This window comes from Mandrillus leucophaeus, unplaced genomic scaffold (genome assembly GCF_000951045.1).
Source record: "Mandrillus leucophaeus isolate KB7577 unplaced genomic scaffold, Mleu.le_1.0 Scaffold1010, whole genome shotgun sequence".
NCBI lineage: Eukaryota > Metazoa > Chordata > Mammalia > Primates > Cercopithecidae > Mandrillus > Mandrillus leucophaeus.
The window spans coordinates 531252-554182 of NW_012098211.1; the positions used below are offsets into that span (position 1 = coordinate 531252).

The 22931-nt window shown below is 44.5% G+C and overlaps 1 protein-coding gene across 1 annotated transcript in view; it reads left to right on the forward strand.

Moving 5' to 3' along the window:
- The window catches only part of SH2D4B (SH2 domain containing 4B), a gene marked incomplete at its 3' end in the record, with an annotated part of 68607 nt that overhangs the window by 27708 nt on the left and 17968 nt on the right, over positions 1 to 22931 (forward strand). The window contains exons 2-3 of the mRNA XM_011975834.1: positions 7772 to 7934; positions 9044 to 9191. Of these exons, the coding sequence (XP_011831224.1) occupies positions 7772 to 7934; positions 9044 to 9191 (311 nt within the window). The remainder of the gene's footprint in view (positions 1 to 7771; positions 7935 to 9043; positions 9192 to 22931) is intronic.

The window sequence follows — 22931 nt, forward strand, 5'->3', positions numbered from 1 at the left end:
TTTCTGCCGAGAGATCCGCTGTTAGTCTGATGGGCTTCCCTTTGTGGGTAACCCGACCTTTCTCTCTGGCTGCCCTTAACATTTTTTCCTTTATTTCAACTTTGGTGAATCTGACAATTATGTGTCTTGGAGTTGCTCTTCTCGAGGATTATCTTTGTGGTGTCCTCTGTATTTCCTGAATTTGAATGTTGGCCTGCCTTGCTAGGTTGGGGAAGTTCTCCTGGATAGTATCCTGCAGAGTGTTTTCCAACTTGGTTCCATTCTCCCCGTCACTTTCAGGTACACCAATCAGATGTAGATTTGATCTTTTCACATAATCCCATATTTCTTGGAGGCTTTGTTCATTTATTTTTACTCTTTTTTCTCTAAGCTTTTCTTCTCACTTCATTGCATTCATTTGATCTTCAGTCTCTGATACTCTTTCTTCCATTTGATCGAGTTGGTTACTGAAGCTTGTGCATTTGTCACGTAGTGCTCATGTCATGGTTTTTGTCTCTGTCAGGTCGTTTATGGACTTCTCTGCATTGGTTATTCTAGTTATCCATTCGTCAAATCTTTTTTCAAGGTTTTTAGTTTCTTTGTGCTGGGTTCGTCGTTCCTCCTTTAGCTCTGAGAAGTTTGATCGACTGAAACCTTCTTCTCTTAACTCATCAAAGCCATTCTCCATCCAGCTTTGTTCCATTGCTGGCAAGAAGCTGTGTTCCTTTGGAGGGGGAGAGGCGCTCTGATTTTTTGAATTTTGAGCTTTTCTGCACTGCTTTTTCCCCATCTTTGTGGTTTTATCTACCTTTGGTCTTTGATGATGGTGATGTACAGATGGGATTTTGGTGTGGATGTCCTTTCTGTTTGTTAGTTTTCTTTCTAACAGTCAGGGCCCTCAGCTGCAGGTCTTTTGGAGTTTGCTTGAGATCCACTCCAGTTAGACTACTCCCAGTTAGGCTCTCCCAGTTAGGCTATTCGGGGGTCAGGGACCCACTTGAGCAGGCAGTCTGTCCGTTCTCAGATCTCAACCTCTGTGCTGGGAGAATCACTACTCTCTTCAAAGCTGTCAGATGGGGACATTTACATCTGCAGAGGTTTCTGCTGCTTTTTGTTTAGCTATGCCCTGTCCCTAGAGGTGGAGTCTACAGAGGGAGGCAGGCCTCCTTGCGCTGTGGTGGGCTCCACCCAGTTCAGAATTCCTGGCAGCTTTGTTTACCTACTTAAGCCTCAGCAATGGCAGGCGCCCCTCCCCCAGCCTCGCTGCCACCTTGCAGTTAGATCTCAGACTGCTGTGCTAGCAATGAGGGAGGCTCTGTGGGCGTGGGACCCTCCGAGCCAGGCATTGTATATAATCTCCTGGCATGCCGTTTGCTAAGATCCTTGGTAAAGCTCAGTGTTAGGTTGGGAGTGACCCAATTTCCAGGTGTTGTGTGTCATGGTTTCCCTTGGCTAGGAAAGGGAATTCCCTTCCCCCTTGCACTTCCCGGGTGAGGTGATGCCTCGTCCTGCCTCAGCTCTCATTCGTTGGGCTGCACCCACAGTCCTGCACCAACTGTCCGGCATGCCCCAGTGAGATGAACCTGGTACCTCAGTTGGAAATGCAGATATCAACCATCTTCTGTGTCGCTCACGCTGGGAGCTGGAGGCTGGAGCTGTTCCTATTCGGCTATCTTGGTGCCCCTCTCTAGGTGTTTTGATTTTTAATTGTCTTTATGATATGTTTTTTGTGTGTAGAAATTTTAAACTTTAATCTGTATTCAAATTTATCAACATTGTATCTTGCAGCTTATTCTTTTTATGTCTTGTAGAACAAATTCTTCCCTTCCCCAAAGTTATAATGATATGCTTTTCTATCTTTCTCTAAATGTTTTCATATTTCCAAGTCTTCTTTTTCACAGGCTTAGGAAACCACTCATGTCAGGATCACCAGTGACCTCCATGTTGCTGAATTCAGTGTCCAATTCTCAGCCCTCACCTCATCTACCCATTAGCTGCACTTGCAAGTTTCCTTTCTTCTTGCTTCCTGAAATTGTTTCTACACCTGGCTTGGGATACTGCACTCACAGTTTGTTCTCCTGCCTCACAGGCCTCTCTCTCCAGATCTCCTTTGGGTCTTCCTCCTCTTTAAGTATTGGAGTGTCTCTCCTGGGACAATGTCCTTGGGCGTCTTCCGTTTTCTACCACTTCTCACTCTCTAGCTGATCCCATCCATTTCCTTGGCTTTAAATATCATCTGTACACTGATAACTCAAAAAGTTTATTTCTTAGTTCCATCCTTTCCCCTGAATCCTATTTTATTCAACTGCCTGTTGAATGTCTAATAAGCATGTCAAACTTAATTTGGCCAAAACAGAATATTGATATCTCCAGCCTCTTTTTCCCATGTTCTCCATTTCAGTAACATAACCATTAATTTTGTGTCTTAAACCAAAAACATTCATTCTATTGTTAAAAGGAAAACTTCAACTGAATTAAATTAAAGGAATTTAATTGAGGAATGAATGATTTGCCAATTGGGCAGCACTCAGAATCACAGCAAATATAGAGAGACTCCAGGGATGTCTTGTGGTCAGAACAAATTTATAGACAAAAAAAGAGAAATTGGAAGTGAGGTGCAGAAACAGGTGGATTGGTCACAGGTTGGCGTTTGCCTTATTTGAGCACAGTTTGAACACTCAGCAGTCTATGAGTGGCTGAAGTATGGCTGCTGGGATTGGCCATGACTCCCCTGTTGTTACAGGCTCATACTCTTAAGTTAGGGTTTCAATCTTGTATACCTATTAAGTTAGGTTATGGTTTCGTCCACAAGGACTCAAATAGAGAGCAACAGAGTCCTTCTCAGACCATTTTTAGTTTACTTTCACACTATCTAACTGTATTTTTGTACCCATTAACCATTCCACTACTCCCACCCCCAGCCCTACTACCCTTCCCAGCCTCTGGTAAGCATCATTCTATCCTCTATCTCCATGAAGAACTTTATTTCTTTTCCTTTTTTTTTCTTTTAAAGAGACATGTTCTTGCCCTCTCACCCAGGCTGGAGTGAGTGCAGTGGTGCAATTACAGCTCACTGCAGTCTCCAGCTCCTGGGCTCAGGGCATCTTCCTGCTTCACCCTCCCTACTAGCTGGGACTAGAGGCACGCACCACCACGCCCAACTGAAGAACTTTATTTCTTAAAGTTCCTTATTTCTCTCAGATGACAAGAAATCTGGAGATGAGATGTGCTGCAATGGGTAATATTAGTTTAGCTGCTCGATAAGATCACGAAGTATCTCTTCCCTTCTATCTTTTGCCTCCCCATCCTTAGCATGTTGCTTTTTTTTTTTTTTTTTTTGAGACGGAGTCTCGCTCTGTCACCAGCATGTTGCTTTTATCCTCAGGGTTGCAAAAGTTTTCCAGGGGCTCCAGGAACCATTGCTTCATTACCGGCAGGAAGAAGAAGGTGGGGTAAAAGAATGAAGAGTGGGCCGGGCGCGGTGGCTCATGCCTGTAATCCTAGCACTTTGGGAGGCCGAGGCGGGTGAATCACAATGTCAAGAGATCAAGACCATCCTGGCTAACACGGTGAAACCCTGTGTCTACTAAAAATACAAAAAAATTAGCCCAGCCTGGTAGTGGCACCTGTAGTCCCAGCTGCTCGGGAGGCTGAGGTAGGAGAATGGCGTGAACCTGGGAGGCAGAGGTTGCAGTAAGCCAAGATCATGCCACTGGTACTCCAGCCTGGGTGACAGAACCAGGCTCCGTCTAAAAAAAAAAGCAAAAAAACCCCAAAAAAAAACCAAAAAAAAAAAGAGTGAAGAGTAAAGAGGTTTCTCCTAAGACTTATTCATTTGTTTGGAGAAGAAGAACCCTTCACTGGAACATCTGCTTATATCTTTGTCAGAAATGGGGACATCTTGTCACTCATAGATGAATCACTTGCCAATGAGAATAATATTACCTGATGGGATTAGATCAATTTTTTTTTTTTTTTGAGATGGAGTCTCACTCTATCACCCAGGCCGGAGTGCAGTGGCATGATCTTGGCTCACTGCAACCTCTGCCTCCTAGGTTGAAGCGATTCTCCCAGCTCAGCCCAAGTAGCTGGGATTACAGGCATGTGCCACCATGCCCAGCTAATTTTTGTAGTTTTAGTAGAGATGGGGTTTCATCATATTGGCCAAGCTGGTCTCGAACTCCTAACCTCAGGTGATCTGCCCATTTTGGCCTCCCAAAGTGCTGGGTTTACAGGCGTGAGCCACTGTGCCCTGCCAGATCAATTGTTATTTGTCCTTTGAGGCTGGGGTCAAAACTCACTTTTCCTAAAATAGGGGGGGATCTCTGCTGCTCCCTGAACCACTTGGGGTTCTGTGGTGAGGCAAGCATGGAGGGTGGGTAGTTAATTGGCAGTATCTGCTGTAATAGCTACCCATTTTTTGTTGCTTTACCTTTTCCCCTTGCTTAGCAGGATTGGTAATCCTCTTATCATTTATTTTTACCCACTATTAATTTGAAAGTTTTATAATTCTAAGTAGTGATTGCCTCTCTGTTTCTATCAGTCACAATTAAATCGCTGTTTCTTTGCTACTATATTGCTTGTAACATACTTAAAAATAGCAATGTACTCCTATATATATCTGGAGAATTACTGCTGCCATGTGCATATAGAAAAGCCTGAAATTTCAGTAGATTAATATGATGAAGGTTTATTACTTAACTATTTCACGGTTTGATGTGGGTTGGGTATTTCTTCTGTGTAACTTGCTTTCAAACATTGGCTCATGGATCAGGCTGCTTTTTTCCTTGAAATTCCACCATTTATTTCCAGCTGGGTGGACAAGAGTGAAAATGTGGAGAAGGCACACCAGCTGCTAACTGTCTTAGCCTGAAAATGGCACAACAAATCCCTTCCCTGACATTCCGTAGACTAGAATTCAATCACGTGGCCCCACAGAACTGAAGGGAAGCTGAGGAATGTAGTCAGTCATCTGTGGGCTGAGGAAGAGACATGGGGTGGTGGACCTTGCATTGTCACTGTCCTAAATTGTCATTCTGGCCATCCACACATTTCATTCTTCTCCTGCCTCTAAAATACACTCACCACCTCTTACAGGGGACGCCTTCAGGTCCCAGCCAGTCACTGCATCCAGCTCAAAGTCCACTGTCTCTGGGGTTCTGCACTCATCTCCATCAGGTCTGAATGTGTTGAGGAGACATCATTTAAACACCTGTCCCCGCTAAGGCACTGTACACAGTATTGGAGCAGGGTCAGAATACCCACTAAGGAAATGCCACCTGGAGAAGTGGAGAACGTGAAAGTCACAGTCTCCAGTCTGTAGCATTTCTGAAGTCTTACAGGTCAGGACCATGAAGTTTCCCTGCCTTGCAGTGAAGATAACTCCTTGAGTAAACATTGACTCCAGCCTGGATGAGGCTTTTTGTCTATAATTCCCCTTGGCCTCCTCTGAAGTGAGTGTTGAGGATCACACCCTCTAGACCAGTGAAGCCTTTGAAACCTGCCTGCTGGTCATCAGACTTGGATGCCCAAGGGCCATTTAAGACATGAACAACCAAAGATTTTTTAATCCAGGCTCAAAAACTTAGGTGGCTTCTGTTTGCTTCCATGTCCCAGTAACGGCATCTAAAATTCTTTTCTAGACATATTTCTCAACTTGACGTTCTTCCTTTGCCCCTTTACCTTTGTGCCTCTCAGTTTCACCTGAAGGACATCTTCCTTGAAGCTTTTTCTAAAAATAAGTGTGAGAGATCACACTTTTTTTTTTTTTTTTTTTTTTTGAGACAGAGTCTCACTCTGTTGCCCAGGCTGGAGTGCAGTGGTGCAATGAGAGATCACATTCTTAATGTGGCTGTGTCAGTCTGGTTTCTCCGAGGAGTAGAGACAGGATGGGATTAATCATACAAGGTTTTATTAAGGGAAATGTCTGGGAGAGAAAAGGGGCAGGGAACTGGAGGAGGCTGAGGGAATCATTGCAAGCTTGACCTTGAGTGAAGGAGAGGGCAAGGGACGGTGGGTGGAGGTGTTATAGGTGGTTGTGCAGTCCAGGGAAAGCGATCTTTTGGCAAGGAGGTGGGCGTCTCCTGGGAATGAGCTTGGCATCTTCAATAAAAGGCTGAGCAGCCTCTGGGAAGCAGGGCCTTGGGTAAACGCAAGGGCACAGGAGTTGCGGGGCTTAGTCAGTGATGCTCCCTGTGGTTGAAGGTGGACGGAGCACATCCTCATGGTCACCACAAGAACTTCACAGAGCCTGACCTGCAGGTGCTATGTGCCCTTCATCACTTTATTCACTTTAGAATTTTCCTGTGCAAAACCTTTAAAAATTCCATCTCTTGCAATGTGGGTCCTGCTATATGATGAGATGCTTTTTCCAATCCTACAACATCTCAAATTTCTGTATTTGCTCTATTCCCTTTTCATTTCAGCTTGCAAAGCACTCAGTTCTTTCTTGAATTCGTTTCTTTCTCTTAACATCTTGCCAAACACAGTCACTAGCAACCAACACTTATTCCTCATGTTCTATTTTTCAACCTCCTCCCTTAGAATGAAAAGTTCAGAAAGCATGGCGTCTGCCTTTGAAGTTATAGTGTCTAGCTTTTTAACTGAATGTTTTGCTGCTGCATAACATGGATCTCTAGCCTGTTAAATATCACTCACCACCCAACTGCTAAGGCAGCAACACAGTTTATATTTCTGTTTCAGCAGCACCCTGCTTCTGGGATACATTTTCGTTTTAGTCCTGTAATCAGTGGAATCTGCTGCAATAGGCAAACTGAGAAATCTCAGTGGCTGAATTTAACACATGCTTATTTCTTGCTAGTGTTACAGTCTGTTGTGGGCCAGGGAGACTCAGGGCCCCAGGCTGCGTCATCTCACTCCACCACCTGATTCCTTGTTTCTAGCCAGTGGACATGAAGGAGAGACTGCAGAGCGGGCCCACTATCTCCTAACTGCCTTGACCAGGGAGTGACACAAGTTTCTTCCCTCAGAGAGTGCTGCAATGTCCCTTGATGTTCTTGTAGCAAAGTCCAAAGCTTGTACTGCTCACAACACAACAGCCAATAAGTTGAGAGACAAGGTGTGGGGCAAGGAAAGCAACTTTATTTCGGAGACCCAGCAAACCGAGAAGATGGCAACTAGTGTCCTAAAGAACCTCCTAAGCTAATATGAAGTTTGGGTTTCTTTTATGTTAAGGGAAGGGGGAAGAGGTGGGGGGTTAAGATAGAAGGATGAGTAATGACTGTGGACATCTGGGTGGCAGCGAGGGTAAACTTCTTTGTGCTTAGTCAGGTCACAATGCTCCTATACATTTTTAACATGACATTGTTACTTGTGTGTACACCCTCTTTGTCTCCTGAGGGCTTCGTTTTGGGGAGAGGCTATTATCATCCATGCTTTAAACTATACATTGTTAGCTCGGCCTACGTGCGGAGGTAAGCAAAAGCAGTTAACCTAAAAGATATCACTGCCAGGGCCGGGAGGTTAGGAGTAAACTGGAGCTAGTCATCCTCGGCCTCCTTTTCACTGTACATTCTCTCTGCTGGAGATAGAAAGAGAGCTCAGTCTTGGACGCCCACCCCTGTAGGCTGGTGTGGCTGTTGCATTTCTCTCTAGAGGAATAGGGAGTGGGAGATGGTTGTGGACCTGCCAGCAGGCCAGTGTCTCACTGGCATTCTTTCTGTAGATGACGGTGTTCTGTAGTGTGATGTGATGGTTGTGTACCACTCGGCAGCTTAGGTCATTCCTTACTGATTGGAAATCAAACCTGTTTCTTCTTCCTTCTATTGTGAAGCAGCAAGTGACAAGCACATCCAATGGCTCCTAGGGGCAGATGGCGAGGTCTGGGTCTGGATCATGGGAGAAGGCCCTGGTGACAAGCCCTACGAAGCGATCTCTGAGGAGCTGATTGCAGAGAGGGCGCGGCTGCAGGCACAGAGGGAAGCTGAGGAGCTCTGGTGAGGGGTGCTATGGGGTGTTGGGTGGGGCCCGGGCATGGAAGCTATGCTTAGCCCCATACACAGCTAATTCTTGTATTTTTAGTAGAGACAGAGTTTCATCATGTTGGCCAGGCTGGTCTCAAACTCCTGACCTCAGGTGATCCACCCGCCTTGGCCTCCCAAAGTGCTGGGATTACAGGCGTGAGCCACTGCGCCTGGTCTTAATGATGGTATTTTAATTGAGAAATTCTAAAATCATGTAAACAACACTGAAAACTATACAAAATAAAGAACAATTCACACCCACCCCCTAAGGTAACCACAGTGAATGTTTAGTTAATACATGCTTTGTAAATTGTTTTATTCACACCTTGACAAATTGACTTATAGATCCAAAACGCAACTTAAGATTACTATATGGTACAGGTATTTATTATATGATATGAGAAACCCAACTTATTGATCTTATTGATGGACATTTGGATTGTTTACCATTTTTTATATTATAAAAATCCTCTGGCAAGCATCTTTTACATGCATCTTTGTTTTATTATAAATTTATTATTTATTTATCATTTTGTTTTGTTTTTTTGAGACAGGGTCTCACTTTGTTTCCCAGGTTGGAGTGCAGTGTCATGATCAAGGCTCACTGCAACCTTGATCTCCTGGGCTCAAGTGATCCTCCCTCCTCAGCCTCCTGAGTATCTGGGACACAAGTGCATGCCACCAGACATGGCTAATTTTTTAAATTTTTAGTAGAGATGGTGTCTCACTATGTTGCCCAGGCTGGGCTTGAACTGGCTTCAAGCGATCCTCCTGCCACTGCCTCCCAAAATGTTGGGATTACAGGCACGCACCACCATGCCTGACCTACATGCATCCTTGTACACTTGCGTGAGTGTAGAAAATCTAGGAAACGGGGTTTCTAGCATAGTTTTCCTGGCTTCCAGAACAATTGTGCCGATTTACACTCCCATGCTTGAGACTGCCTGTTTCTCCCCGTCTTTGCCAACATTGGATTCTGATAGACCAAGGAAAAATTGCTCATTGTTTTTATTTCAAGTTCTATTGTCATGTGGTCCTTCAGTTTTTCACACAAGCTTATACCTGTGGTGCTCTCTTGGTAGGAGACAGAAGGAGGCAGAGATCACCAAGAAGTTCCGGGATGCTCTGGCCAACGAGAAAGCCCGGATCTTGGCAGAGAAGTGGAAAGTGGAGATGGAAGACCGCAAGGCAGCCAAAGTCTTGGAGGAACGCATCCAGGAGGAATTCAAGGTGGGCCAGCGCATAGGGCCCCTGTGTGCGGCCAACTGATTAGCCCCGAGACCACTGGGACTGGCCTCTGATTTGGATCAATCCTTGGCCATTGGTTGGTACTGGGTGCTTTATGAGAATAGAAATCTGTCATGTCTGAGCAGGAAGGACATTGACACACCATTTGGGCCAATCCACTTCTTATTTTACAGATGAGGAAACTGAGGGTCAGACAGAAGAGACTTGGCCAAGTTCACAGGTAGTAGTGGTTAGGGATAGAGTCAGGATCAGAACTGGGGACTTTTGCATCCCAAACCACTGGTCCAGAAATGAGGCCTTGTTTGTAATATTCAGGTAATAATAACACTCTTCTGGAAATATTTATGAGGATTCAAGGAGATGATATAGTCACATTTTGTGGTCTAGGATAAGGAGTTATTGGTCTATTGACAGGTGCTGGTTAGAACAAATAGTAGGTTTTCTGGTAACATTGAGCTTTTTTGTTTTTTTTTGAGACGGAGTCTCGTTCTGTCGCCCAGGCTGGAGTGCAGTGGCCCTATCTCCGCTTGCAGCACTGCAAGCTCCGCCTACCAGGTTCACGCCATTCTCCCACCTCAGCCTCCCCAGTAGCTGGGACTACAGGCGCCCGCAACCACACCCAGATAATTTTTTGTATTTTTAGTAGAGACGGGGTTTCACCGTGTTAGCCAGGATGGTCTCGATCTCCTGACCTCATGATCCACCCACCTCAGCCTCCCAAAGTGCTGGATTACAGGCGTGAGCCACCACGCCCCGGTCAACATTGAGTTTTTTAATGGAGGTCTAGAGTCATCCTAGGGACATGACCTTATACTGCTAGAAGCCATGGCCAGAGTTTGATGGAGTTGTTACCTGTGTGCAGAGAGTCATGCAGCTGTCAATATACTCATGGCATTTTCCCATTTAAAAAATTTTAAAACTTTGTTTTGCACCCATACTAATTAGATAGTGAGGACATTGGCCTTTTCTTTTCTTTCTTTCTTTCTTCTTTTTTTTTTTTTTTTGAGACTGAGTCTCGCTTTGTTGCCCGGGCTGGAGTGCAATGGCACAATCTTGGCTCACTGCAACCTCTGCCTCCCGGTTTCAAGCAATTCTTCTGCCTCAGCCTCCCGAGTAACTGGGAGCACAGGCGTGCGCCACCACTCCCGGCTAATTTTTGTATTTTTAGTAGAGACGGGATTTCACCAGGTTGGCCAGGCTGTTCTCGAACTCCTGACCTTGTGATCTGCCTGCCTCGGCCTCCCAAAGTGCTGGGATTACAGGCATGAGCCACCATGCCTGGCCAACGTTGGCCTTTTCAAATCATGTATGTTGCAAATATTTTTATCAGCGTTGTTTTTTTCTTAAATTTGGTTTCAGTATTTTCAGATGTACATAGGATTACACTTTTAATTGGCTAAATCTATCAGTCTAGTTTTTTTTCATTATTTGCTTCATGCTTAGAAGGATCTGTGACATCACAAGCTTTTAAAAATCTACATTGTTTATATGTCTTTCCTGATTTTATTTCTCTCCAACTAGTTTTCCTTCGCTTTGGAGGGTATTGTAATAGAGGGCTCTTACTTTATTTTCTTCCAAATGGTGAGCCAGTAGTTCCCATATTATTTATTATGTAATCTGTCTTTTCCCTTCTCATTTGACTTGCTGCCTTGATTGGATTCTTACTTTTTACTTACTTGTGGGCCTTTTTGTGGATTTTTCTTCTCTGATTTATTATTCCTGAGCCAGACTTAATTGTTTAATTCTTGTAGCTTTAAAATAAATTTTAACATCTGTTAAGGTAAGAACCCTACCATTACTCTTCATTTCCAAAATGTCCTTGGCTAATCGCACCCATTTTTTTTTTTTTCTGCCAGGGAAACTTGAATTATTTTGTCATTATCTCCCACCCTCTTAACAACAAAGACCTCGGTGACTTTCATTAGAATTGCATCAATTTATAGCTGTCTTTGTGAAAAATGGACATTTTTACACTACTGAATCATTGAATCTTCTTGTTCAGAAGTATGATACGTTATTCAAAGCTTCTTTTTGTCTTTGCTAATTTTTTAAAACACCTTTAAAGGTGCTGACCACCTAATCCCAAACTTTTTCAATAACTTTTATCTATATACCCATATGCTTCTACTTTTTGGACCTTGGTAAAATTTATTTTCTTTAAATGCTATTTTTCTTTGAGATAGGGTCTCACTCTGTTGCCCAGGCTAGAGTGCAGTGGCACAATCTCAGCTCACTGTAACCCCTGTCTGGGCTCAAGTGATCCTCTCACCTCAGCCTCCCAAGTAGCTGGAACTGCAGGCATGCACCACCATCACACTCAACTGTTTTTTGTGTTTTTTGTAGAGACAGGATTTCACCATGTTGCCCAGCTGGTCTTGAACTCCTGAGCTCAAGCCAACCACCTACCTTGGCCTCCCAAAGTGCTGGGATTATAGGTGTGAGCCACCACGCCTAGCTATACATTTCTTTTTTAGTTAAATTTTAGGTTTAATGTTCGTTGTTGCTATTGTGAATGAGATTGTACCCATTATTTTTAAACCTATTGCACTTGCTAGTTATATATTTGGATCCACAGTCTGTGGTTGAGACTCTCAGTGAACCTGAGAGTCTGGCCAGATGGCCCTAGTGATCCACCATGAGTGTTATTATTCTCCTTGTTTAATTTTCCCATGAGTTGTAAATTTTTTAGCAGATTTTCCTGAGTTTTTATTAATTAATTAATTAATTAATTTGTTTGAGATGGAGTTTCGCTCTTGTCGCCCAGGCTGGAGTGCAGTAGTGCAATCTCGGCTCGCTGCAACCTCCACCTCTCAGGTTCAAGTGATTCTCCTGCCTCAGCCTCTCAAGTAGCTGGGATTGCAGGCACCCACCACCACGCCCAGTTAATTTTTGTATCTTTAGTAGAGATGGGCTTTCACCATATTGGTCAGGCTGGTCTTGAACTCCAGACCCCAAGTGATCCACCTACCTTGGCCTCCCAAAGTACTGGGATTACAGGCATAAGCCACCGTGCCTGGCCTCTTGTGAGTTTTGTTTTTGTTTTTGTTTTTTTTTTGAGACGGAGTCTCGCTCTGTCACCCAGGCTGGAGTGCAGTGGCCGGATCTCAGTCCCGGGTTTATGCCATTCTCTTGCCTCAGCCTCCCGAGTAGCTGGGACTATAGGTGCCCACCACCTCGCCCGGCTAGTTTTTTGTATTTTTTAGTAGAGACGGGGTTTCACCGTGTTAGCCAGGATGGTCTCGATCTCCTGACCTCGCGATCCGCCCATCTCGGCCTCCCAAAGTGCTGGAATCACAGGCTTGAGCCACCGCGCCCGACCTCTTGTGAGTTTTTTAAATGGAGTATAATGTGGAAAACATTTGGAAACAGTATTTACCCTCCACACATTTTATTTTTTTAAAATTTCAAACATGAAGAAAAGTTGAAAGAAAAAATAAAATGAATACTCACATATTCTCCGTTTAAATTCACCAATATTAACATTTTAACACATTTGCCTTCTCTCTCGGGCAAATGTGGTAAAATGTTAATAATTAGTGAATTTAAATGGAGAATATTTATATACTCACACTCATATACACTTTGTTGTTGCTATTGTTTTACTAAACAATTTTAATGGAAGTCATGGATGATGATACTCTAACCCAGGGGTTGGCAAACTATTTTCTGTAAAGGCCCAGATAGTAAATATTTTAGGCTTTGGGAGCCAGCTGTCTCTGTCACACAACTACTCAACTCTGCTGTTGTAGCACAATAGCAGCTACCGACAATATAGAAACAAAAGGATGTGGGCTGGGCACGGTGGCTCACACCTGTAATCCCAGCACTTTGGGAGGCTGAAGCGGGTGGATCACTTGAGGTCAGGAGCTGACATGGTGAAACTACTAAAAATACAAAATTGTAAAAATACAAAAATTAGCCAGGCCTGTAATCCCAGCTACTCATGAGGCTGAGGCAGGAGAATCGCTTGAACCCGGGAGGCAGAGGTTGCAGTGAGTGGAGACTGAGCCACTGCACTCCAGCCCTGGGAGCCTTAGTTTGCAGATTCCTGATCAAAACCTAAGAAGTTCAGCATGCATCTCCTATGAAGAAGGACATTTCCCTCCACAGCCACAAAAGTCATTATCATACCTATTGAAATGAACAATAACTCCATGATAGTATTTCAAATCCAACCCACAGTGGAGAGATACTTAGTTTATGTTGCTGGGTTTTGCATATGATTATTTAAGTCTGCTGGGGAAGAAAAGCAATTATTTTTATCTCTTTCCTAACCATGAGAGCACCTGCTCTAATTTCTGGCCTTCCTCTTCCCCAGATGGGGGCTGAGCTCCAAATACTGGAAGAGTGGCTCTGTGGAGCTGGAGTCCTGGGGCTCAGCTCACGAGGAGATCATGAAGGGATTAAGGTATGCGTGGAGGTTTTCTGCTCAGTGGTCTCCTTGAGAACCTCAGTGACAGAGTGGGTGAGAAATTGTGGGATATTCTATGCTGGGGCTCACGAAGGATCACTAGGGCCATCTGGCCAGACTCTCAGGTTCACTGAGGGTCTCAACCACAGGCTGTGGATGTTATTGCCAAGGAAGGTTATGACTATTATGTGTTTGTTTTGGTTCAAATATTAATTTGCTAAATGTGAATGTTTAAACTTTATTAGAAATAGTGATCCTGATTTGGTATGTCTTCATTTTGAAGAGCCTCAGAAATGCCTTGGAGAAGCTCATTAGGGCAGTGTTAACAACATTAGAACAAGCACTGTGCAGTTGAATGGTCCAGGTTCATGAGCGGAGGTATTTTCTGTTCGCTTTGGCTGTAAGTGCACTGCCCTTTTGCTGTGTGGAACTCTTCATCACAGGAAATAGTTAAGCCTAAGCTGAAACATGATCTGAAAGGTTTCTGTGGTAGGTTAAATGGGATTTGTGGCAAATTGTTTGCCCCTCCTCCCTTTGAGAGGTGGGATCTAGTCCCCCTCCCCTTTTGGCTGCGCCAGCCTTATGACTAGCTGTGATGTGTAGAATGCAGTAGTAATGACTGATACAACTTTTTTATTTTTTAATCCGAGATGGAGTCTCACTCTGTTGCCCAGGCTGGAGTGCAGTGGCATGATCTTGGCTCACTGAAACCTCTGCCTCCTGGGTTCAAGTGATTCTCCTGCTTCAGCCTCCCAGGTAGCTGTGATTACAGGTGCACACCCACACAACAGCTATTTTTTGTATTTTTAGTAGAGACAGGTTTCACCATGTTAGCCAAGTTGGTCTCAAACTCCTGACCTCAAGTGATCTGCCTGCCTCAGCCTCCCAAAGAGTTGGGATTACAGGCATGAGCCACTGCGCCTGGACTGATACAACTTTTGAGGAAAGACTATAAGAGAGCTGCAGTTTTTACCTTTCCCTCTCTTGTGATGCTCACTTTTGGAAGCTGTCCTATAAGAATCCCTACTGCCCTAGACTACATAACGTAGGGAAACCCAAGCTAGCCATGCAGAGAAGAAGAGACTACATGGAGGGGCACTGATGCACCAGACACATGAGCGAAGCCTTGGTTCTGCCAGCCCATTCGAGTGAATGACCCCAACCAAGTAATTGACCTCAACTGATACCACATGGTGCAGAAGAGCCATCCAACCAAGCCCTTCCTGAATTATTAACCTGCAGAATCATACACAAATAAATGGTAGTTGTTTTAGACCACTGAATTTTCTTTTTTTTTGAGACGGAGTTTCACTCTGTCACCCAGGCTGGAGTGCAGTGGTGCAATCTTGGCTCACTGCAAGCTCCACCTCCCGGGTTCATGCCATTCTCCTGCCTCAGCCTCTCGAGTAGCTGGGACTACAGGTGCCTGCCACCATGCCCGGCTAATTTTGTTTTTTTTTTTTTTTGAGACTGAGTCTTGCTCTGTTGCCCAGGCTGGAGTGCAGTGGTGCCATCTCCGCTCACTGCAGACACTCCGCCTCCCGGGTTCACGCCATTCTCCTGCCTCAGCCTCCTGAGTAGCTGGGACTACAGGCACCTGCCACCATGCCCGGCTAATTTTTTGTATTAGTAGAGACGGGATTTCACCGTGTTAGCCAGGATAGTCTTGATCTCCTGACCTCATGATCTGTCCACCTCAGCCTCCCAAAGTGCTGAGATTACAGGTGTGAGCCACCATGCCCGGCCTTAGACCACTGAATGTTCTGGTAATTTGTTAATCAGCAGTAGACAACCAAAAACAGCTTCACCAAGGGATTTATGCATGGGTTAGAGATTGGCTTAGATAACCAACCTTCCTTCCCTCCTTCCTTCCTTCCTTCCTTTTTTTTTTTTTTTTCACATAGGGTCCGGCTCTGTCACCCTGGCCAGAGTGCAGTGACGCAATCTCAGCTCACTGCAACCTCCGTCTCTTGGATTCAAGCCATCCTCCCACTTCAGCCTCCCAAGTAGCTGGGACTACAGGCATGCACCACCATGCCTGGCTAATTTTTGTAATTTTTGTAGCGATGGGGTTTCACCATGTTGCCCAGGCTCATCTGGAATTTCTGAGCTCAAGCAATCCACCCATCTCAACTTCCCAAAGTGAGATTTTTATTGTGTCTTTCAACAGTAAGGTTCTAACATTCTGAGTTTTGCTTGTAGGAATGTACCAACAACCTTCATTTAATACTTTCTTTTTTCCTGAGAATGTAAGGGGAGGCTGTTTGTTGTGGGGGAAGAGGGGAGAAATAAACTACCGGCTCTCAAAAGCTTACAGGGTGCCAGGGGAGAGAGAGACAACTCCATGAGCAATGCTTAGTCCCAACCACACCCCGGGGAGTATAATGGAGGGCAAAGGAGTAACTTTAGAGGTCTGGGCATGAGCAAGCACAAGAGACAGAAAGGAGAGCTGTAGAATGATGAATGGTCTGCTGGAGGGAGAGATAAAAATTTCATGATGGATGGAGCCAGACATAAGCCTCGAAAGGAAGTAGGGTGTGGAGCTCTTAACTGCTACATTAAGGGGGTGGACTTTACTCTGTGGGCAAAGCAGGATCTTGATACAGAGAAGGGTGTGGTCAGATCGAGTTTTAGGAGCACAACTGATGGCAATGATGTGATTCAAGTGATGAGTTTTCAGGCAAGGAGACTAGTTAGGAGATTTTTGCAATGGTCAAGGCCAATGAGCGAGGGTCTGGACAAAGTCTATGACAATGAGGAAGGAGAGAAGGGGATGGATATAGCAAAATGGTGGTGGTGAAATCAATAGGGCTTGGCATCAATTAGATGTTGGGGTGAGGGAAAGCAAAATGCAAAGGCATCCAAGTCCCAGGCTGGGAGATGGGGAGATGGCAGTATCCTCCCACCATGGGGAGCTGGGGAGGGTGTGCAGGTTTGCAGGAAGGAGAAAGTGCTTAGACTGGCTCCACTGAGGGATTTTTACCCCACAGAGAAGGGAGATAGGTGGAGGCTTGAAGAGAGGTGACAGCTTGGGTGAGAAGCTGGGTGATGGAGAGAGATGGGCTGGGCTCACTTTCGGCAGCTCATGTTGAGGATGTAGGCAGGTTCTGCTAATTCTCCAGGTCATGGAAAAGGTAATAATGACAACTGCATTCGAAAATGGAAAAAAAAAATTCCGGAATTTTTGTATTGGGTTACAGAGGGAACTCTGAAGATGGAGACAGCTGGAAACCAGTTTTTAAAAACCATTCTGCTGTGGCTGGTGCCATTTGAATGTAATTTACGTGCATATAAAAGTGTTCCTTTAGAAAAAAGGAGATCCTGAGGCCAGATAAAATTTGCATTTCTTTCCCCCATGCTTTCTTAACTCCTAAAATTGCTTCTGGACATTTCTCCTTCTGTTCAAGACCACAGAACACGGCTCAATAAACATCCTGTGCTCTCCTTCCACCCGGGGTCCTGTGACCTTCCTTCTCTGCTTTTAATCTCCCTGCCTCCTCCCATGCCTACGTCTTCCCGGTTTTACTCTTAAGGAACAGACGTGGTTGATACTGTTCAGTTGTATATATTTTTTTTCCATTTTCTATTCAAGGCCACTCTCTCTTTTTTTTTTTCTCCTTTAAGTTTGGAGTTCATTTTGGCCACTTAATGAACTCCTATACAACTTTAAAATCGATTACTGCTTTATTTCCAATAAGATTAGAAGTGGTGGGAAAATTTTCTACTTCTCAATTTTCTCTTGAAAAGTTTAGACTTTACCAAAACTTCTCTAGGCAAGGCTGACGCCGACAAAACAACATGATGTGGTGTACCCAGTCCCTCCTGGGGATCATCACAAACCCTGTCTTGTCTTTACCTGATTGATAACTCATGCACTTGTCTGGTCAGCATTTATGGAGCACCTGATATCTGCTGTGTCCTGTGCTGTGAGCTGGCAATGGAGGAATGAACAGCATAGACTTGGTTCTGCTTATGATAACACTGTGGTGTTATTGGGGCCAGACTAACAACAAAATGAGGATGCCTTTATCACCTGAAAAATGATGAGGTTCATAAATTTGGAAAGGGGAGCTTTACTTCTCATAAAGGGTTGCAGCCTGCAGGTGGCTATTCGGAGAGGCTGGGAAGCGCAGCTTCTGGTCAGAAGCTGGTAGCAGGCACTTTGAGGCAGGGAAGAATGAGACAGGAGTTTATGCTGACCAGGTTAGCTGAGTCTACATATTACAATTAGGCCCTATACATCGAAAGGCAAAGCAGAGGGCATGAAGGCCCTTAGGATGCATCCTCTGTAGACTGGCCAGAACCACTCTGTGGTTGGTGGTCTCTTATCAGGAAGGAAGGCTGGTCAGTTGTTGTGTCAAAACCATGAAAAGGGAGGGGCAGCATCAGGCTGTTGGTTGATATCAGTCTTTCAAAAGGGCTGGTTTCTGTTTAATCCTTAGGGAAGAAAGCCTAATGGGTGGTTACAGAGGCAAGTCTGACCTCCTCTCCCATCATGGCTGTGAACTCAGTTTTTAAAGTTTCTCAGGGGTCCCCTTGGCCAAGAAAAGGTCTGTTCAGTTGCTTAGGGAGCTTAGGATTTTTAAATTTTTTTTCATCTTCCAGAAAAGGCATTTGTCTTGATGACATTTTCCACAGGACTGTGGCAGACCTTGGCCTCTGTGGGTTCCTGTGGTGTGCTGTTACTGATGGGTTATGAGGAGAAGGGAGATTGAATAAGCTGGACAGCTCAGAGGGCTTTGGGCAGCCAGAGCAAGGCGATTAATTCCCAGGCAGAAGGGGAGTGTTTGCATAGCTGACCTTTTGGCTGCTAAACTTCAGAAAAATGGACTTTTCTTTCAGTGGTATCCGATGGGTCAGAGAATTCTGATAGTTGCAACAACAATGAGAATTTTTAGGCAATTTCAGCTTTGAGCATTATTTTAGCAAGACCACATGTAATGCTGTTTATTTGTAGTTGCAAAATGTTTTCCTTTGTCATCCCCATCCTTGTGAAGAGCTTGCCTTTATCCCAGTAAATGACCAGTCATTTTCCTCTGAGACGGGCAGTTGCTGTAGGCCTCTGGTTCCCTGGGTGGTGTCCTACTCTCCAGGTGAAGAAGAACTGATTGAATGTGGCCCTACCATTTAACTTGCTGCTTCCTGTTAGTCACAGCCAGTTGAAGTAGGACCACTGCATTGTAATCTGAGGTGGCTAAGGGCCACTTATCCGCCATATACCAGTCATACACTTTCCCACTGTATGCCAGTCATTTCCTGGGCTCCTATCTCCTTGTTATGGGCTGAGTTATGTCCCCGCTAAAATCCATATGTTGAAGTCCTAACGCCTGGGACCTCAGAATGTAACTATATTTGGAGATAAGGTATGTACACAGGTAATTAAGTTAAAATGAGATCGAGTGGGTTAGACCCTACTCCAATGTGACTGCTGTCCTTACAAAAGGGGAGATTTGGACACAGACGGGCACACACTCAGAGGGAAGGCTGTGAGTGACACAGCAAGAAGGCAGCCAGCCAGGGAAAAGGTCCTCAGCATGAAGCCAACCCTGCCACACCTTGACTTTGGATTGTAGCTGCCATGATTGAGGAAACAGAGTTCTGTCGTTTTTTTTTTTTTTTTTTGAGACAGAGTCTCGCTGTGTCGCCCAGGCTGGAGTGCAGTGGCCGGATCTCAGCTCACTGCAAGCTCCGCCTCCCGGGTTTATGCCATTCTCCTGCCTCAGCCTCCCGAGTAGCTGGGACTACAGGCGCCCGCCACCTCACCCGGCTAGTTTTTTGTATTTTTTAGTAGAGACGGGGTTTCACCAGGTTAGCCAGGATGGTCTCGATCTCCTGACCTCGTGATCCGCCCGTCTCGGCCTCCCAAAGTGCTGGGATTACAGGCTTGAGCCACCGCGCCCGGCCAGTTCTGTCGTTTTTAAGCCCCCTCAATCTGTGGTACTTTGTTATGGTGGCCTGAGCAAATGGATACGTTCCTTATCTGCACAAGGCAGTGGCAGCACGCAGTTGACGTCTCTCTGGCTCTGACAGGCCTTGACTGTATTTTCCCTGAGATCTGCTTCTGCCTGGAAGACCCCAGCGGGTCAAGGGTGGGTCCTTTGGTATATTTAATTGGATCAACAAGCAGATAAAAAGAGATAACTATGCATTTTTACTCCGTTGTTTTAAAAATGACAAGATTTTTGTTCCTTCTGACATGACATAGACTGGGGACTTTTCTCCAATTCAATGATTAATTTTTTAATGCTAAAAATAGACAAAATTCTGACTTCCTTATGATCCACTCTCTAAGAGCTGGGAATTAAGGGCTAAAGAAGGTAAGCGACTTCTTCTAATTGTTCACCAAATACTTTTTCGTCTGTTTTTTCCAGGCTACCACCTCCCTCCCTCTGGCCAGAAGAAGAGGGAAAGTTGAAAGGGCAACGTTGGGGTGTTGGGGTATCAGGCAGAGTAAAGGCAGCAGGAGGGAAATGGGGAGATTAAGGAGAGGTCTGAACTCTGAATGGTGGGACCTGCAGCCAGGGTTGCCCCTAGGGTATACAGAGCTGGCAAATATTTCCCTTTGCAGTCTTTGTTTATATTAAAAATCTGAGTCACATAAAATCAGCCTTTTAGCACTATTCTGGTGACCCAATCTCATGTGATCCTGTGCTAAAAATACTGTGCTGGCCTGCAGGATTCATCTGTTTGCTACGCTACCCTTCTGGAACCAGGACCCCCACACTGGGGCCCAGGATGATTTCATAAATAGGAATCCTGGAGTTCTTTGGGACATCTGCTCAATCCCTTGATAAGGGAGATGATCAGAGAGCACCCTGAAGGAAAGAAACAGGGAGTCAGGCTCATGTAGAACCTATTCTGGGCCTAGGGCACCTTAGTTGGACACCCTGGGGGTCTGACTATTTCTGGCCAGTCCTGAGGGGAGACTTGAGGAGGACATTTACAAGAAGGTGCTTTAAAGCATGGGTTTCTGTGAAGCATGGGGCTTAGGCCAGGAGCCTTGCTTGCTGTGGGCAGTCCTGCCTGCAGTCTGCTCCCCTCCAATTCCTGGAATGCTGCGGATGATACCACCCAGGAAGGACAGAGGAGAAGACACTGAATAATCTCAGAGAAAGGGCCTCTAGGTACTTGCATCTGAGAGTCCTGCAACATGGCTGGTTCCTCCTACGATTGCCCTAGAGCAAAGTCCTTCTCTCAATGAAGCCTGGAGCATGCTCTCTGAGTTTCCTATTCAGATATTTACTTCTCTTTTGAATATGAATAGTCAGGGAACATCAGACAGCTGAGGAAAACCTTTCACATGTATGACAGGCACCAGATCAAACTTAAAAAAACCACACGCGCACACAGAGGAAACAGACCTAAATCAGAGTACGTGGGAAGAAAAAGCTCTAAAATCCTCAGAGAAATGAGTTATCGCATTCATAAAACAAGTGCAAGATGCAATGAAGAGAAAAGAACAACCAAAGAATAAGAATGAGAGCTTGGAAATTACACATGTGATAGCTGAAATAAAAAACTCAGTAGAAGGTTTGGAAGATAAGGTCAATGAAATCAACCAGGAAGTAGAACAAAAAAGACAGCAGATGGAGCTGGACACAGTGGCTCACGCCTATAATCCCAGCACTTTAGGAGGCTGAGGCGGGCGGATCATCTGAGTTCGGGAGTTCGAGACCAGCCTGGCCAATGTGGTGAAACCCCGTCTCCCTAAAAATACAAAAATTAGACAGGTGTGGTGGCATGTGCCTATAATTCCAGCTACTCGGGAGGAATTGCTTGAACCTGGGAGGTGGAGGTTACAGTGAGCCAAAATTGTGCCACTGCACTCCAGCCTGGGCGACAGTGAGACGCCATCTCAAAAAAAGAAGAAGAAAAAAAAAAAAAGACAACAGATGGAAAGCAAGAGAGGAAAACGATAAGGCAGTTAGAAGATCAACTCAAGAAAACCGTTATCTGACAAATAGGAGCTCTATAAGGAAAAACAAGAATTGAGAAGAGAAGAAATTATCAAAGAAATCCTAAGCAAAGATGAATTAGGCTGGAAAGATAAAAAGCTACAGACTGAAAGTACCCCCAAGTGTCCAACACAATCAGTGCAAGAAAATCCACACCAAGGCACATCATATTAAAAAGTTCGGAACGTTGGTGTTAAAGAGACCTCAGGGGCTTCCAGAGAGAAAAATAAATGCCTTGTGCAGAAGAATGAGAATCAGAATGGTAGTTCTGGATGATAGAAGACAAAGAAGTCTTTAAAATTCTGCAGGAAAATTATTTTTAATCAAATTCTGTGCTCAGCTAAATTGGCAGTTACATGTAAGTGTGGCATATAGACATTTTCAGACAAGACTCAGAAAGTGTCTCTATGCATTCTTAGCTGAGAAGTGCTAAATGTTGCTGCAAAATGGCGGAGTGTTCAAGAAAGAAGCAGGGGCTCCAACTCAAGGAAGGTTGAGAGGTGTGTCGTTGGTGGGTGGATGGAGAGGAGGCTTAGGTGGTAACCAGTGCAGATGGGAGAAAAAAAGATGGCACCCGGGGTGGCGTGTCCCTTGGAAAAATAACTTTTGTATTGTCTGTTATAAGAAAAAGCACTTGGTTAAACACAGAGAATGACTTACTACATCTGGGAAAAATTTGGGAAAATTCAATATTCAGCTTCGAGATGTATTAACCCAGGAAAAACCAGAAAAAAGGACTGGAAAGAAAAGGCTTCCATACCTAGCATATTTTACTGAATTTAAGTTACCATTAATAGCAAAAGATATCATTATTTAAGAGGAAAAAATTGTTGCTTATTAAAAAGCAAGCAGTAAGTTGTAAAACACATCCAAATTTCAGAGATGTTACAAAGTTAAAAAAAATGTACTTTTTGGAATTGATGAAAATAGCATGTTATTTGGCTTTGCAGCAAACTATTTTGATGCTGATTATTGATTTAACCACAAATTATGAGGCAAATTTATTGTGAGGCTGAGGAGAGAAAAAGTATGGAGTATGGGTGTTCACCTGTGGGAAATGTAAGTGCTAAATATGCATGTGCCAAAAAAGAAAGGCAAGATTTAACATCTAGATTGATAAATTGATAAACCAAGGATTAGCAGCATTAATCAGACTTGTGGACATAGCCCAACAAAGGAACAGCTAACATAGTTGAAAATGGTGGCCTCCAGCATTGGTTTAAGTTTGGTTGGATTGGGTTCTGGTGAAGTTATTTAGAGACTGCTGATTTTCATTAGCAGCCTGTGGTCCATAATGCATATTTAGCACATACATATTACTTTGATGTAAACAAAGGTAGAAGAAAATACACACAG